The sequence below is a fragment of the Girardinichthys multiradiatus genome, chromosome 8 (assembly GCF_021462225.1).
Source record: "Girardinichthys multiradiatus isolate DD_20200921_A chromosome 8, DD_fGirMul_XY1, whole genome shotgun sequence".
NCBI lineage: Eukaryota > Metazoa > Chordata > Actinopteri > Cyprinodontiformes > Goodeidae > Girardinichthys > Girardinichthys multiradiatus.
This window is the reverse complement of record NC_061801.1, coordinates 29,539,853-29,554,601: the sequence shown is the minus strand read 5'-3', so window position 1 is coordinate 29,554,601 and position 14,749 is coordinate 29,539,853. Positions and strand designations below refer to the sequence as shown.

Below are 14,749 nucleotides of genomic sequence, written 5' to 3'. Positions count from 1 at the left end.
AAAGAACCTCCTCAAAGAACTCTAAAATCAAAGCTCTGAGGTGAAGATGTGGGAGGAAACACAGATTAAACCATTCTGGGAAGACTTGATTGAAAAATGAAAGATCATCTCAAACAGATCAGAGAGTAACCTCTCAGACCAGAGATGAGCTTTCCTTAGCTGGTTCTTTGTAAACTATGAGATAAAACACTGACACTTACTGAAAGCAGAAATGTCAGCAATAAAACACAGCAATATTCTACAAACAAATCACACAATTCCTATTTTTCGTGACGCAAATTCCTGATTAGCTTATTCTGACGTTTAAATAAAAAGCTTTGTGAATTTAGAGCAGTGTACCATTGAGAAATACACAGTAAAAAAAGCCTTGGACAAACATATTCGCACATAGAAGTGAAACCAAGACTGTTGAAAAGTCTTCAGGTGACATTACACTGAACTAATAATCTTCTATACCACAGACTGTGCTCTTGAGATTGTCCCAAATGCAACAACTATGAAGTTGCTATAATAAAATGTTGGAAACTGCTAATAAAACCTAAATTCATTTGATAACTTCTAAGCTTTATCACTTCTTAGTGCTCTTGAGACCTTAAAGGAATACTCTGGAACCCGGAAAATGATGAAATTATTTTTATCCGACATGTTATACATTCTATGTCTTCTAGAAAGTCAGTGTGCAATTATTTGTTTAAGGAGAAATGGGGAAAGACGCACCCAATGACTGACTGACCAGTCAGCACAAGCCAAAGCCAGATGTTGTACTCCATCAGCCTACCCAGACCTGGAAAAACTTGGTTAAAAATTAATTACGTAGTTTTATTCACCAAGAAACAGAAAGATACTTTTTTGGAATTGCTCATAAATCCTGAATTTGAAAGAGATGAACTTCCGAACATCCAACATATTTGCCTGGATAAAAACAGCCAGTGCCTCCCTGGACTGAGAAACTTGAAGTTGGGTCAAACGTATTTACAGAGATTCTCTCTCCATTCAGCGAAGGTTCAGAATCATAGGTCAAAGCACCCAGGCCATTTCACTGAGAGATGACACAATGAGACCAAAGGCTAAGAGTAAGGTGTTTCATCAATTTGTCTCAAGCTGTTAGTAGGCATTAGAACCAGTCAGACTTTGAAGGCCTTCCTCTGCTGGATTCTTAATTTGTTTTCTAAACTTTCCTCAAAGCTAAGTCAGATATTTAGAAATCCAAATTATACATACAAACCAAGTTTTTATTATTTGAGTTAAGAAAAAATATCAGTCTTAGATCTTTGGTGTCATTTCTGGCATGCAAAGCACATCTAAACTGTCACAGCTACAGCTGCTAAAGGAATCTAAAGTGATGAGTTTCAAATGTTTTCACCCCCAACAGCTGCAATGCTTTGGGACACCGATTAAAAATACTTTTTCAAAAAGTTAAGTCTACACTGATTAACTTTCAGAATTGGATCTAGTGGTCAGTAGAGGAAAATGGTACTTTTTTCCCAATTATATGCTTGCTTCATGTTCAGCCCCAGAGGCTCACATTTTGTGATTGTAAAGCTATTTTTTTGTTTCTGTTGCACGTCAGCGTCAGCATATATGAACAGCAGAATGGCAGATGTGTCTCAGGGATAGTTTCACAGAAACAAAAAGAGAGCTGGCAAAGCAAAAAACACCACACTAAACATCAACAGAGCGGATTCTGCAAGACTAATTTGCTTTTTTGTCCAGTCAGTCTATGAAATACCAAAGGTGAAGAAGTGGTTGCTTAGCAAGGACGTCATCTTTTGCAACAACACCAACAGTGTTAGTGCAAAAATGTGAGAAAAGACTCAATTAACTAGATTCCAGAAATGAAGCAGATTACTGGGACAATTACCTTGATGGAAATACCTCCACCCTCAAGGTAGATGACTGAATGATAATTATCATTCTGTATTCAATGTAGCTTTTGACAATACCCTTGACATTTAATCTCTTCCATTCTCACAGTATTTTTTCCTTTCCTTATTTACATATTATGGGTCAGAAAATCTCTAATTTAAGCATGTCAGATCCAAGTGTATCAGGAATGTAAAGCAGCTAATTTCAAGGCTGAATAAGTGCAGTGAATGGTCAGTCAACTTTTTATCAACCTCAAAAACAGTCTACAGAATCCACTATGAAATGTAGAAAAGGTTTTTGGAGACCCACTGACACAAACACCGCTCACATTCTAAGATGCATTTTGAGTTCAAGAGCTTTAAACACTAACAATCAGCAGTTATTGATTTATTGCTCAAAGTCACAGCTTTTTATTTCCGTGACTCAAATTTATTTTATTTTTCTTCCCATCTTTCTGATGCTCTGCAGCTGAGCTGGACATCCTGATGGGCCTAGTTCCTTTAAAATCCATTACATTTAACCATCTCCATAAATTTGGAGTGACTTTCTTTAGGCTTTAAATGCTAACCAGTGAAAATGATTTTGCCAGGTCAACGTGACCTAAATTTAAGGATGGTAAACATTTTGCACTCAAGGCTTGATGCAGATGGTCACAATTTGTAATTTTTTTTAAAGGGGGATTTTTACCAAAAACATTTTTATCTACTTAAAATAGAAAATGTTGTTAGGTACGACAGAAAGATTTTGTATTTTATTAGACATGCTTTTTTCCCTTATTTTGCTTTTATTTTAAGTTAATGGAACCACAAACATCTAGCAACATTTACTAAAATAAAGACTTATGCCCATCTATTCATTCATGTTGGCAAAATAAATAGACTTTTTCTTTGAAAAAGTCACACTCTAATCCACTCTAGAGAGATCAAGAGAATAAACAAAATATTTTCTTAAAGAAAAAATTTTGAGAAAAAACAAAGCGGTGACATTGTTTTTAGGTTTCAGTTCTACAACGATTTACAAAAATCTTAATATGTTAGTTTTATTAAAATACTGCTTAGCAGATAAAATCAAATAAAAATATTTAAGAATCACAAAATTATTTTTGTCTTTTTAATAAAAAAAAAGAGGCCTGTGAGTCCTTTTAATTTGGCCCACATAGCCAAAAGGTTGGACACCACTGGTTTAGACTAGACACAAACCCTAGATAGAAATGATAATGGAAAAGAAACCAAAGTTAGGTCTCTTCGCCATTGCCTTCGTTTCCTTTAGACATTACGTTTATATATACAGAAGCATCTTTAGTGCAATACCTCTCGTAGAGTTCTTCCTTCCTTTTGCATGAAGTAATTCTTCTTAAACTCGTAATAGGCGTTAAATTGATGCCAAGACTGCAGAAAATCAAACCTACAAAAAACAGAAAGAAAAGCACAAGTTGTGTTTAAGGATGATGGAGTTTCTGTAGCCTCTATAAGTACCACTGATAAGAGTCCTTAAAATTATGATCTGAGACTTTTATATATATATAAACACTTACCGGGGATCTTTCTTGGCACGTACGCTGGCTTCAAACTTCAAACCATTCCTTGCAACGTATTCAGCCAACTTGTCTATGACTGGCTGGATGTCGGGTGGTGGGGGAATGATGGCTGGGGCCACTGGTGTGGAAACTGGAGTTTCAACTTTGGTGCTACTTTGGGGAAAAAATGTGGACATGTACAAGTCAAAGCAAACCGAACAGAAAATCATCTTTGGTAACTGTTGGAATGAGCAGATCCATGTCAGTATGGTTGTAAAGTGTTGTTCTACAACTTAAATTGAAAATAAATGCCTTTTAAAATTTCTAATAAAGCACATTACAGTTGCTTAACAAAAAAGCTGATGTTTATTAACTTGGTCTCTACCTTATTTCTGGAACCATCGTTGCAACACCAGCAGTTGCAGCTGGGTTGGAAACCTGTGAGGGAGTAGTAGCTTGTGGTGCCACCGTGATAGTCACAGCAGGTGTTGAAGTAGTCTCACTTTGGGACAAAGCCTCAGAAGAAGCAGGGGCCGAAACTGCAGCTGAAGTCATATTGTTGTAATATGAAGTGGCATCTACCCCTGGTGGAGGTGCAGCTAAGCAGTACGAGCCATCTGGAAGCATGTAATACCCGTAGTAGACAGCTGCAGGCAAAAGAAGAAACTGTTCTAAATACAGTGTCTTTATTTATGTGCAATAGAGTAAAAAGGGAAGTGAATACAAATGTACATCAGACTTTTTAGATCTTTATTTGTAAAAGAAAACAATACATTCTTCTTCTTCCACTTCAGATTACGCATTACTGTCTGTTGGCCTGTCAAATAAAATCAAATTAATTTTATTGTTACATTGGTGTTGTATCATGACAACATGAAAAAGTTGAAGGGGTACGAATATTTTACAAAGCGATGTAATAATAGATCTTAGAAATAACCCAACTGCTCCCATTAAGACAAACAGCTCAGCTCATTCAATAGAAATGCTTTGATGAATACATAAATAGTTAAGCTTTTGAATGGGAAGAATATTGTGCAACAAACACATTCTCTTGTCCAAACAACCAAATAATAGTTTGAAGTGGAAAATAATGATCAGGTTTTGTTGAGATTGGCATCAATGATTCAAACATTTGCTTTATGCTTGATTGTGGGTTGTTTTCGTGTCAGTCATTGAAGTCGTGATAATGGATGCATGATGAGTTTATAACATTAATTTGACAAAGCACTGAATGATTTTAGCGTCTTGCATTATGCAGGCTTTGCATTTTAACCTTGTTAAAGAGCATGAACCACTCAGGGAAAAGTCACCTCCTAATGGAGATGGAAATGTGCTATAAATAACACAAATGCCAAATTGCTCAGCTCAGTTGCTATGTTAATAGTACCTTGTCAAGGAAAGTTAAAATGAAAGGCTGGGTATGGAAAATGCTTTTTATAGTCCTACCACATTCATTGATGATCTAAGTTAGGAAGGTGAACACAAACCCACAGGTTTAGAAGTACATCTGTTTTCTGTATATACAGCTGAAACCATACATTTACATACACTATAAAAAAAAGACACTCTTTTTTTCAGGGCAATTAGGATTACCAAAATTATTTGTATTTGCTAAATGCCAAAACAATATATTTTATTTTCTTTAATTTCAGAAGCTTACACATATTTTCTTAGTACTTGGTAGACCTGCCTGACTGTATGAACTGTAAACTGTATGACTAGGTTCAAATGTTTAGGATATCCTTCACTAAGCTTTTAACTATAGTTTGCAGGAATTGTGGCCCATTCCTCCTGGCAGAACTGGTGGACCTCAGTCAAGTCTAAATGCTGCTTTTCTGGCTGGCACGCATCTTTTCAGCTCTGCCCACACATTTTCTAAGGGTCTGACATCAAGGATTTGTGATGGTCCCTTTATGACATTGACTTAGATGTCCTTAAACAACTCTGTCACTAATTTGACTCTATGCTATGGGTCACTGTCTATTTGGTAGCCCAAGCTTCAATTTCCTGGTTGATGCCTTGAGATGTTGCTTGGATATTTCCACAGTATTTTCTATTTTCTAACATGCATCAGTCCCTCCTGCAGCAAAACACCACCACAACCTGATGCTGCCACAATCACCATTATCAAATCTACTTTGATTAGGAAAAGCGTGTTATGAAATTCTCATGATATGAAAACCTTGAGTAAAAATAAAACAGTTTGACAGTATTTACACAAAAATAAGGGTAACACGATCTAATTAATTTTATTTAAAACCAGGGAAATATTCTTACTTCAGGTAAAAAGTTATCAAGTAAATGTTTAAATAATGGTAACTTTAATATTTGCTTTTCTGATTTTGAAACATAAACTTAAGGAAAAACAGTTAAATCCAGTTACAGAACATGTCTTTCTTGTAAGCGATGGAAGAGTGTTGTCACTTACAGCCAGCTGGTTGCAGCTGGTTGCAGGTGGGGGAGAGGCAGTGCTGTGTTGTGCTACTGTATAGTTTAATTTTTATTTCTGACCACACCTTCTCTGGCATCTTACCAAATGGGATTTAAAATGTAGGAATGGTATGATGGGAAATTTTAAAGCATTTTTAAAAGCACAGGATACCTCGATACTAATTACCCACCGATGCCTTATTATAATTAACTTGTCTCTACTGAATTGCATAACTTTGACTATTGAAAGTTTTTTCACGTTAGATACTCAAGTCCCAGATTTAATTTTTTGTTCAAAGAAATGTTCTCAGAGTTAATGCACTGAGTCACATTTGTTTTGTTTTGTCACATTTGATTATATGTTCAACTGTCCTTGACTTAACATCCACCTGGGTTATATTAAATGACTACAGGCCTGTAGCCCTTACGTCTGTGGTCATGAAATCCTTTGAGCGGCTGGTGTTGAAGCACCTGAAAGACATCACAGGCCCCCAGCTGGACCCCCTGCAATTTGCTTACCGAGCAAACAGGTTGGCAGATGATGCTGTTAACTTAGGTCTAAACTTCATCCTGCAACACCTCGACCACCCAGGGACGTACACCAGGATCCTGTTTGTAGACTTCAGCTCGGCCTTCAACACCATCATACCAGACATCCTCCACCAGAAGCTCACCCAGCTCAACGTCCCAGCCTCCACCTGTCAGTGGATCAACAGCTTCCTGACAGACCGACAGCAGCAGGTGAGACTGGGGAGCATCTTCTCCCGATCCAGATCAATAAGTACTGGTGCCCCCCAGGGGTGTGTTCTATCCCCACTCCTCTTCTCCCTGTACACAAATGACTGCACCTCATCGGACTCGTCCGTGAAACTCCTTAAGTTTGCAGATGACACCACTGTCATTGGACTGATCCAGGACGGCGATGAGTCTGCATACAGACAGCAGGTGGATCGGCTGGTACACTGGTGCAGTCAGAACTACCTTGAACTGAACCCACTCAAGACTGTGGAAATGGTGGTGGACTTTCGGAGAACACCATCCCCATACACCCCCCTCACCATCCTCAACAACACTGTATCGGCCGTAGACCACTTCAGGTTCTTAGGAACCACCATCTCTGAGGACCTGAGGTGGTCTTCACACATAGACACTGTTCGAAAGAAGGCCCAGCAGAGACTGTTCTGCCTGAGGCAACTCAAGAAGTTCAACTTTCCACAGGAGCTGCTGGTCATCTTCTACACTGCCATCATTCAATCTGTCCTGTCTTCATCCATCTCAGTGTGGTTTGGCTCATCCACAAAACAGGACAGGTCCAGACTGCAACGAATAATCAGGAATGCAGAGAGAATAATCAGGGCTGACCTTCCCTCCATCCAGGACTTATACAGGTCTAGGGTCAGAAAAAGAGCTGCTAAAATCTCTGCAGACCCCACACACCCTGCACATAAACTGTTCAGAGCTTTACCTTCAGGCCGCCGCTACAAAGCACTGTTCACTAAAACCAGCCGCCACAGTGATAGTTTCTTCCCCCAGGCTGTTTCTCTGATGAACATTCAATAGAGTACAGAACAACAGCATACAGATGTTGCAAATGCACCTTTTTTATTAGATATGTTTATATTGTACATTGTAAATATGTATATTCTGTAATGCAAAAACAGAACAAAAGAGCAAAGTGTACCAGAGGCAAATTCCTTGTTTGTATGTATGAACTTGGCAATAAAGCTGATTCTGATAAACAACACTTGACCAGCATCTGTGAGAGATACAAGTGAAGTGATTAAGATCAAGTAGTTGTTGGTAGGTTTGATCTGCCCTGAACCATCTCTAAACTCAAAAGCACTATTCCGTTAAGGCATTGGGAATCCCTTTAAATTAATTCTACAGTACAACCAGTATCAGTAGCATAACACTGTAGGCAGAAATTGGTTCAAAATTAGAAACCTAAAAACAGAAACAAAACAATAACATCCAATTCAATTTTTTCTCTCTGTACATGTACTCACGGTCAGCAGAGTACTGGACTGGTGGAGTGGGTGCAGGTTCCTCGGGAGCGGTGACTGCAGCTGCTGTGCCATTTCTTTCCTTTTGAGCTTTTAGTACAATTGCTGCCAGGGGATGATCTGGGTCCATAACCTTAAGAGGCTACACAGTAACAAGCCAATAAGGTAATTACATATGCTATGCTCAAGGATATCTACACTATTTTCCTTTTCAAAATTCAATACTGTTCCAGACTTATACAGTTAGATCCGTATATATTTGGACACCAACACAAATTTTGTTTTTTAACTGTTTACTAAAACATATTACAATTATAGTTATATAACATACATGGACATAATATAAATGTAAATATTGGTTAACAGCAATTTTAATATCCGACATCAATAGCAGCCTAAATATATAGTACAGACCAAAAGTTTGGACACACCTTCTCATTCAAAGAGTTTTCTTTATTTTCATGACTATGAATATTGTAGCGTCACACTGAATGCATCAAAACTACGAATTAACACATGTGGAATTATATACTGAAAAGTGTGAAACAACTGAAAATATGTCTTATATTCTAGGTTCTTCAAAGTAGCCACCTTTTGCTTTGATTACTGCTCCGCACACTCTTGGCATTCTGTTGATGAGCTTCAAGAGGTAGTCACCTGAAATGGTTTTCACTTCACAGGTGTGCCCTGTCAGGTTTAATAAGTGGGATTTCAAGCCTTATAAATGGGGTTGGGACCATCAGTTGTGTTGTGCAGGAGGTGGATACAGTACACAGCTGATAGTCCTACTGAATAGACTGTTAGAATTTGTATTATGGCAAGAAAAAAGCAGCTAAGTAAAGAAAATTGAGTGGCCATCATTACTTTAAGAAATGAAGGTCAGTCAGTCGGAACAATTGAGAAAACTTTGAAAGTGTCCTAAAGTGCAGTCACAAAAACCATCAAACGCTACAAAGAAACTGGCTCACATGAGGAACGCCCCAGGAAAGGAACACCAAGAGTCACCTCTGCTGCGGACAATAAGTTCATCCGAGTCACCAGCCTCAGAAATCGCAGGTTAACAGCAGCTCAGATTAGAGAACAGGTCAATGCCACACAGAGTTCTAGCAGCAGACACATCTCTAGAACAACTGTTAAGAGGAGACTGTGTGAATCAGGCCGTCATGGTAAAATAGCTGCTAGGAAACCACTGCTGAGGACAGGCAACAAGCAGAAGAGACTTGTTTAGGCTAAAGAACACAAGGAATGGACATTAGACCAGTGGAAATCTGTGCTTTGGTCTGATGAGTCCAACTTTGAGATCTTTGGTTCCAACCACCGTATCTTTGTGCGGCGCAGAAGAGGTGAACGGATGGACTCTACATGCCTGGTTCCCACCGTGAAGCATGGGGGAGGAGGTGTGATGGTGTGGGGGTTCTTTGCTGGTGACACTGTTGGGGATTTATTCAAAATTGAAGGCATACTGAACCAGCATGGCTACCACAGCATCTTGCAGCGGCATGCTATTCCATCCGGTTTGGGTTTAGTTGGACCATCATTTATTTTTCAACAGGACAATGACCCCAAACACACCTCCAGGCTGTGTAAGGACTATTTGACCAAGAAGGAGAGTGATGGGGTGCTGCGCCAGATGACCTGGCCTCCACAGTCACCAGACCTGAACCCAATAGAGATGGTTTGGGGTGAGCTGGACCGCAGAGTGAAGGCAAAAGGGCCAACAAGTGCTAAGCATCTCTGGGAACTCCTTCAAGACTGTTGGAAAACCATTTCAGGTGACTACCTCTTGAAGCTCATCAACAGAATGCCAAGAGTGTGCGGAGCAGTAATCAAAGCAAAAGGTGACTACTTTGAAGAACCTAGAATAAAAGACATATTTTCAGTTGTTTCACACTTTTTTGTTCAGTATATAATTCCACATGTGTTAATTCATAATTTTGATGCCTTCAGTGAGAAGCTACAATATTAATAGTCATGAAAATAAAGAAAACTTTGAATGAGAAGGTGTGTCCAAACTTTTGGTCTGTACTGTAGATATTGGCGCATCCCCATAAACCACATAGGATTAACACGAGATGAAACCATTTTACTTATTTTCTTGCAGTGCAGGACTCCTATCAGGTTGTCTTCCTCAGTGGAATTTCAAAGTTGTAGAGAATTTAGACAATAAGGCCATAAATTATGGGATAATGAATCCTAATTAAGAAAATCTGTTGTTCATTTAGGAAGAAAATGCCTCATTATAAGAAACAAGTGTTCTTCAGCGTCTTGCTATAAAGAAGCTGACAAAGTTTTTATAAAAATTTAAAAAAAAAAGGGGGGGGGGGGGGCATCTATTATTGCTGCACAAAGATTAAAGCCTTTTTTGACAATTCAAATGAAAGCACTGACAAAGTCCTAACAGCTTGATAACAAGGAAATTCAAGACAGTTATTACACATTATGGTACACATGGGCAGCAATTGTATAATACCAAGGAACAGGGATAAGGATTCAAATAACTTTTAAGATATTTTTGAGAACAGCAGCTTAAGGACATTATTCAACAAAAAATTTAAATATTAAACTCTGCAATCTTATTTTTAAGATTGAATATAAAGTATAAAACTAGGTTGAGGAATACCCTTTCTCTTTGAAACATAATAACAGACAGTTTGTGGTTGCTGTTGGCAAACAGAACATTAAAAATGTAAGGCTTCTCCACCCATTGCCAACATGAGACATCAACTATCAGAAGAATATGTTAAAATCTTTCCTAAATACAGCAAAATATGAAGAAACATGGGAAATAGCAGCGGAGGAAAATGCCTGTGCACAAATGAAACCCCCACTTCTGCATGTGCAGTTTCAACAAGATAGATCACCTTATATAAGTTTAAATGTAGGAACATTCATAACTCAGAATTCAGATGTAAAAAGGTTACTAAAAGTGCAAAAAAAAAAAAACGTGGCTCATGCATAAAAAAAAACTTGAAATCAGCCAGACAATGAAGGATCTATTCAGCTTACTTTTGTCAGCTCCTCTAGGCGAGAACATTTCTTAGGAGCAAAAAGACTGGGATGAAGGTAGCTGCCATCTCCATCATCATCAGAATCTTCTGAATTTGACTCTGAAAAGAAAGAAAATACTACAATGACTTTAATGAATGTATGACAGATATATACAATATTAATGCACATTACTTTGGAATAGAATATCATAAAGTACTACAGATACAGATATCATGGGAATGAATGTCAGTAACTTTGGACCTTTAATGTTGCATCTGAAATGTCCTTTTCCATGATCATATAACAGTAGGCATTTGCATTCAAATTTAATTGAGTTTAAAGTCAGCATCGTCTCATTCCATGGCATTTACCAGAGACTTCACTGTAGACAGTGAAAATGGTGTTCCAGCAGTTTCCAGCTTGTGTTAGGTTTAAGCACTGGTGGTTCCTGAACATCTTAACCAACTTTCTTACATCTGACAGAGTTTAGGTCAAATGGTTAAAAACTTGAGCACAACTGGGTTTTCCAACAGGACAACAATATCAAACACACATGAAGCCTGCTTTCGGAATGAACAAAGCAGGCTGATATTAAGCTTCTGGAATGGCCCCAACTTTAACTCTACTAAAAACGCGTCTACTACTAAAGTCAGGGTCTGTGCCAGGAAACCAACTATCTTAAAAGGAACTCTATCAAAAAGAATATTCAAATCACCTACCAGATTTATGCCAAAGGTTTGTTGGTGTGTAATTGAGACGCAACTTGATAATGAATATGTAACAAAAAATGAAGTGTGTATGTATAATTTTTAAATCTGGCTTGCTTAAAATAAAAAAAGTCAAGCATACAGTCAAAACGTTTTCACCCAAAATACAAGAAATACATGAAAATGTTAGAATTTTTTTCACTATAATCATTTCAATTTAGGAAAAGGAAAACCAGTTCAAATGAGTCTTTTAAATGCCTAAATTTATGTATTAATATGAGTCTATGGAAATTTGTCATCAGAATGATGCAGGATGTGAAACCTCAAGTTATGGGTTTCAAAGCGCATCCAGTGAAGGATTTCTGAAACTCACCCTGTGATTGCTCCTGCTTGTTAGAAGAGACAAGGTTGTATCGACCTTCCTTCATGGCCCGCAGAATGTGTTTATAGTATGGGTTCAGATAGTGGTCAAAGCGGAGAAAGTCAAACTGGGAGTTCCCTGCCTGCTTTGCTTTCAGCACTATCTCAAACTGAGCCCCCTGTTGACACACAAAGCTGGCTGTCCTCTCGATTATGTTATGAGTCTTGATGGTTGCCGGCTACAAAAAGGGAGAAATTAATTAGCATTCATTCAGTAACATAAATGTTTAAACCAATCCTCTTACTTACAAAATAAGAATACCATCTTTTGATTCGCCAAAAGTACTAAAGTAACTGGGGTGTAAAGAAAGACAGTGTAAAATTTGGCGAGCATTATGATGCGGCATACAGTAACAACTGCTTATTTGTCCGAAGGACATAAGGCATTTAATATCTGAAACATTTTCATGCCAGGAATTCCATGCCAATAGTGATGATATTAATTTTGAAAGTAGACACAAGTGGAAAATTCATGGAATGAGAGATGGTCTACTATTCATGTATATTCTGCACAATGTGTGCTTTCAGTGATTAATTACAGTAATTACCAACAGAGTACATAGAAGTGCAGATACTTCCAAAGGAATACACATCTCATCAAGATAAAAGTCACAAAAAATTGCAGCCATGACATTGGCTAAAAGGGTGCCAGTGGCTAGCAAAAACTGAAGTCAATGTGTTTGAGGCACACACAGGCATCTTGAGATAAAAAAAACCCTTCTTAATTCTATAGTACAACAGTGTAATTCTGGGAAAAGGGTGTAGAAAACTAATTTTATGTTTACATGTTACATTCAATTAAAAAAAATGCATTTTGCCATCACATAATTTCAGACGGGTGCTAGTCCTTTTGCTGAATGTTATGGACAAAAAAGTTTATCAAGCTATTTTGTGGTATTTATTGCAAAAACTGTAATAGTGATGATAAATAATATCTTAAAATCTGTTGCAGTGTTTTTTGGCAATTGATTCTATGGCTGTGACTGCACGTCACTACAGTCAAAGGTGCAAAAACTCAAATACTGCTCTGATGATAGCTGATATATATTATATGGAGCTTTAATATTGATATTTGTTGTTGCTCTCGTTGAGCCAACAGTGGGAAAAATAGTAAAAGAAACAATAATTGTAGTTTCTGGGGTTAGTAAATATTGTAATGTATAATTTATTATTGTCACCAAAAATCAAATATCTTGTGACGATAAAACGTATTTCACAATAACAGTAAATGGTACAATAATTGCCCCTCCATATCTTGCATGCCTCTAATTTGTTGTATACAAAATGGAGCAGCCTGTAATAGGATCTTTTGTATTGATCATGTGTCAATTCGACGTTTTGTACATACCGAGTAATTTTCTATAATTTGCTCATAATATAATGTATGGAAATGCAGTTTTATGACCCCGATAGATATTATATCTATTAGGAGTTATTTTAGTCATAATCCTTCAGACAAATTGGTCTAGATGGGGATCAGAATGGCAATCAATGTGTACCATGTATAAACAAAAGTTTTTAGAGAACAATATAAGGTAGTCGGATATGACTATTTCTTGCCATTGGGAAAGACTATTAATCACCATAATTCATGAAAATACCTAACAAAGAAAAATAAACTGATGCACAGTGGTTTATGTGCATAGTTATAAAATAGTTCATTTACATGTACTAAAGTAGGAAGAGCGGATAAAGGATAACACAGAGGTAGGAAATAAGGATATCCTAACTGGAAACACAACAAATTGGAAAGGGATGCGCAATGCTGAAAATATTAAGTCTTGCATGGTTTTCCTATTGTTCACAAAAATGGCTCTAAAAACTTAATTTTGGATAATGTATCAAAGAACTGAATGTGTGAATTTGTTAGGCATTCACATCCAGTGTTGCAGATGCTTTCAACTAAGGTACTGAAAGTAACTTGTCTAAAGGAAATCTTGTCTATAACATCTCTTAGGAGGGATGTGCAAATATGTGAAGATATCGACCCATTTTAGTGATATATTTCCAATGGAACCTTATTGTCTGTACTTGTGCATATAAAAAGAGTATGACTGTTGGATATGCACACACTACATGACAAAAATGTGTTTTTTTATTTTCCTTCCTCTCATGCATAATAAAGTGGGAATCACTTGGGTTTCATCTGTAGACACTGAATAGAACAAGGAAACAACAGTTTAAATATTTTAGACTCGTGTACTACCTTTCCCAATGTTACATCAACATGAAGCCATGTTTAACTGTAGGCAGCCTATAATACAAATTAAAAACTTCTAGGTGGTGGGATGTAGCACAGGGGAAATACATAATTATGAGAGCAACTTTCCCACTAAGCATACAGCAACCGATGTCCTATTTCAAATACCAACCTCTCCAATATCCAATGTTTAGACTGTTACCCAGATATTATAAAGTGACAGGACCTGCTAACGTTTATTAAATATGTTGGCCTATTATACAGTTCAAGCCAAGGTGTTTCCATGTCAATCAAGTCAGAAAATTACAGCACTGTTTTAAGCAAAAACAAAAATATCAATCACTGACAACCCCAATGTCCAGACCAGGAAGCATTCCAAGTTTACCACATCTCTCTGCAGCTTCTGTACTATTCGCCACCCATTACCACATTGAGATATTATCTTGCCTACGGCTAAAATCGAATGAATTAAAAACTAATCTAAATGAAGCAAATCACAAAGATTCCCTCAGCTCTCAACAGTAATGACTTTATGGGATTCTTTATAAATAAAAATGAGAGTACAAGAAAAAAAAAAAATCACTGACATCCTCTTGAACATGATTAGCAGCATTGGAGG

At 37.4% G+C, this 14,749-nt stretch overlaps 1 protein-coding gene across 2 annotated transcripts in view; it reads right to left on the bottom strand.

The window, feature by feature from the left end:
- LOC124872549 (splicing factor SWAP) overlaps nucleotides 1-14,749 on the bottom strand; it is a 67,119-nt gene that overhangs the window by 40,973 nt on the left and 11,397 nt on the right. The window contains exons 5-10 of one of the 2 annotated variants that reach the window (XM_047372683.1): nucleotides 11,884-12,109; nucleotides 10,822-10,922; nucleotides 7,819-7,957; nucleotides 3,768-4,029; nucleotides 3,401-3,556; nucleotides 3,177-3,270 (exon numbers count right to left, since the gene is read on the bottom strand). In XM_047372683.1, coding sequence (XP_047228639.1) covers nucleotides 3,177-3,270; nucleotides 3,401-3,556; nucleotides 3,768-4,029; nucleotides 7,819-7,957; nucleotides 10,822-10,922; nucleotides 11,884-12,109 — 978 coding nt within the window. The remainder of the gene's footprint in view (nucleotides 1-3,176; nucleotides 3,271-3,400; nucleotides 3,557-3,767; nucleotides 4,030-7,818; nucleotides 7,958-10,821; nucleotides 10,923-11,883; nucleotides 12,110-14,749) is intronic. The other variant, XM_047372684.1, reaches the window with a different exon arrangement.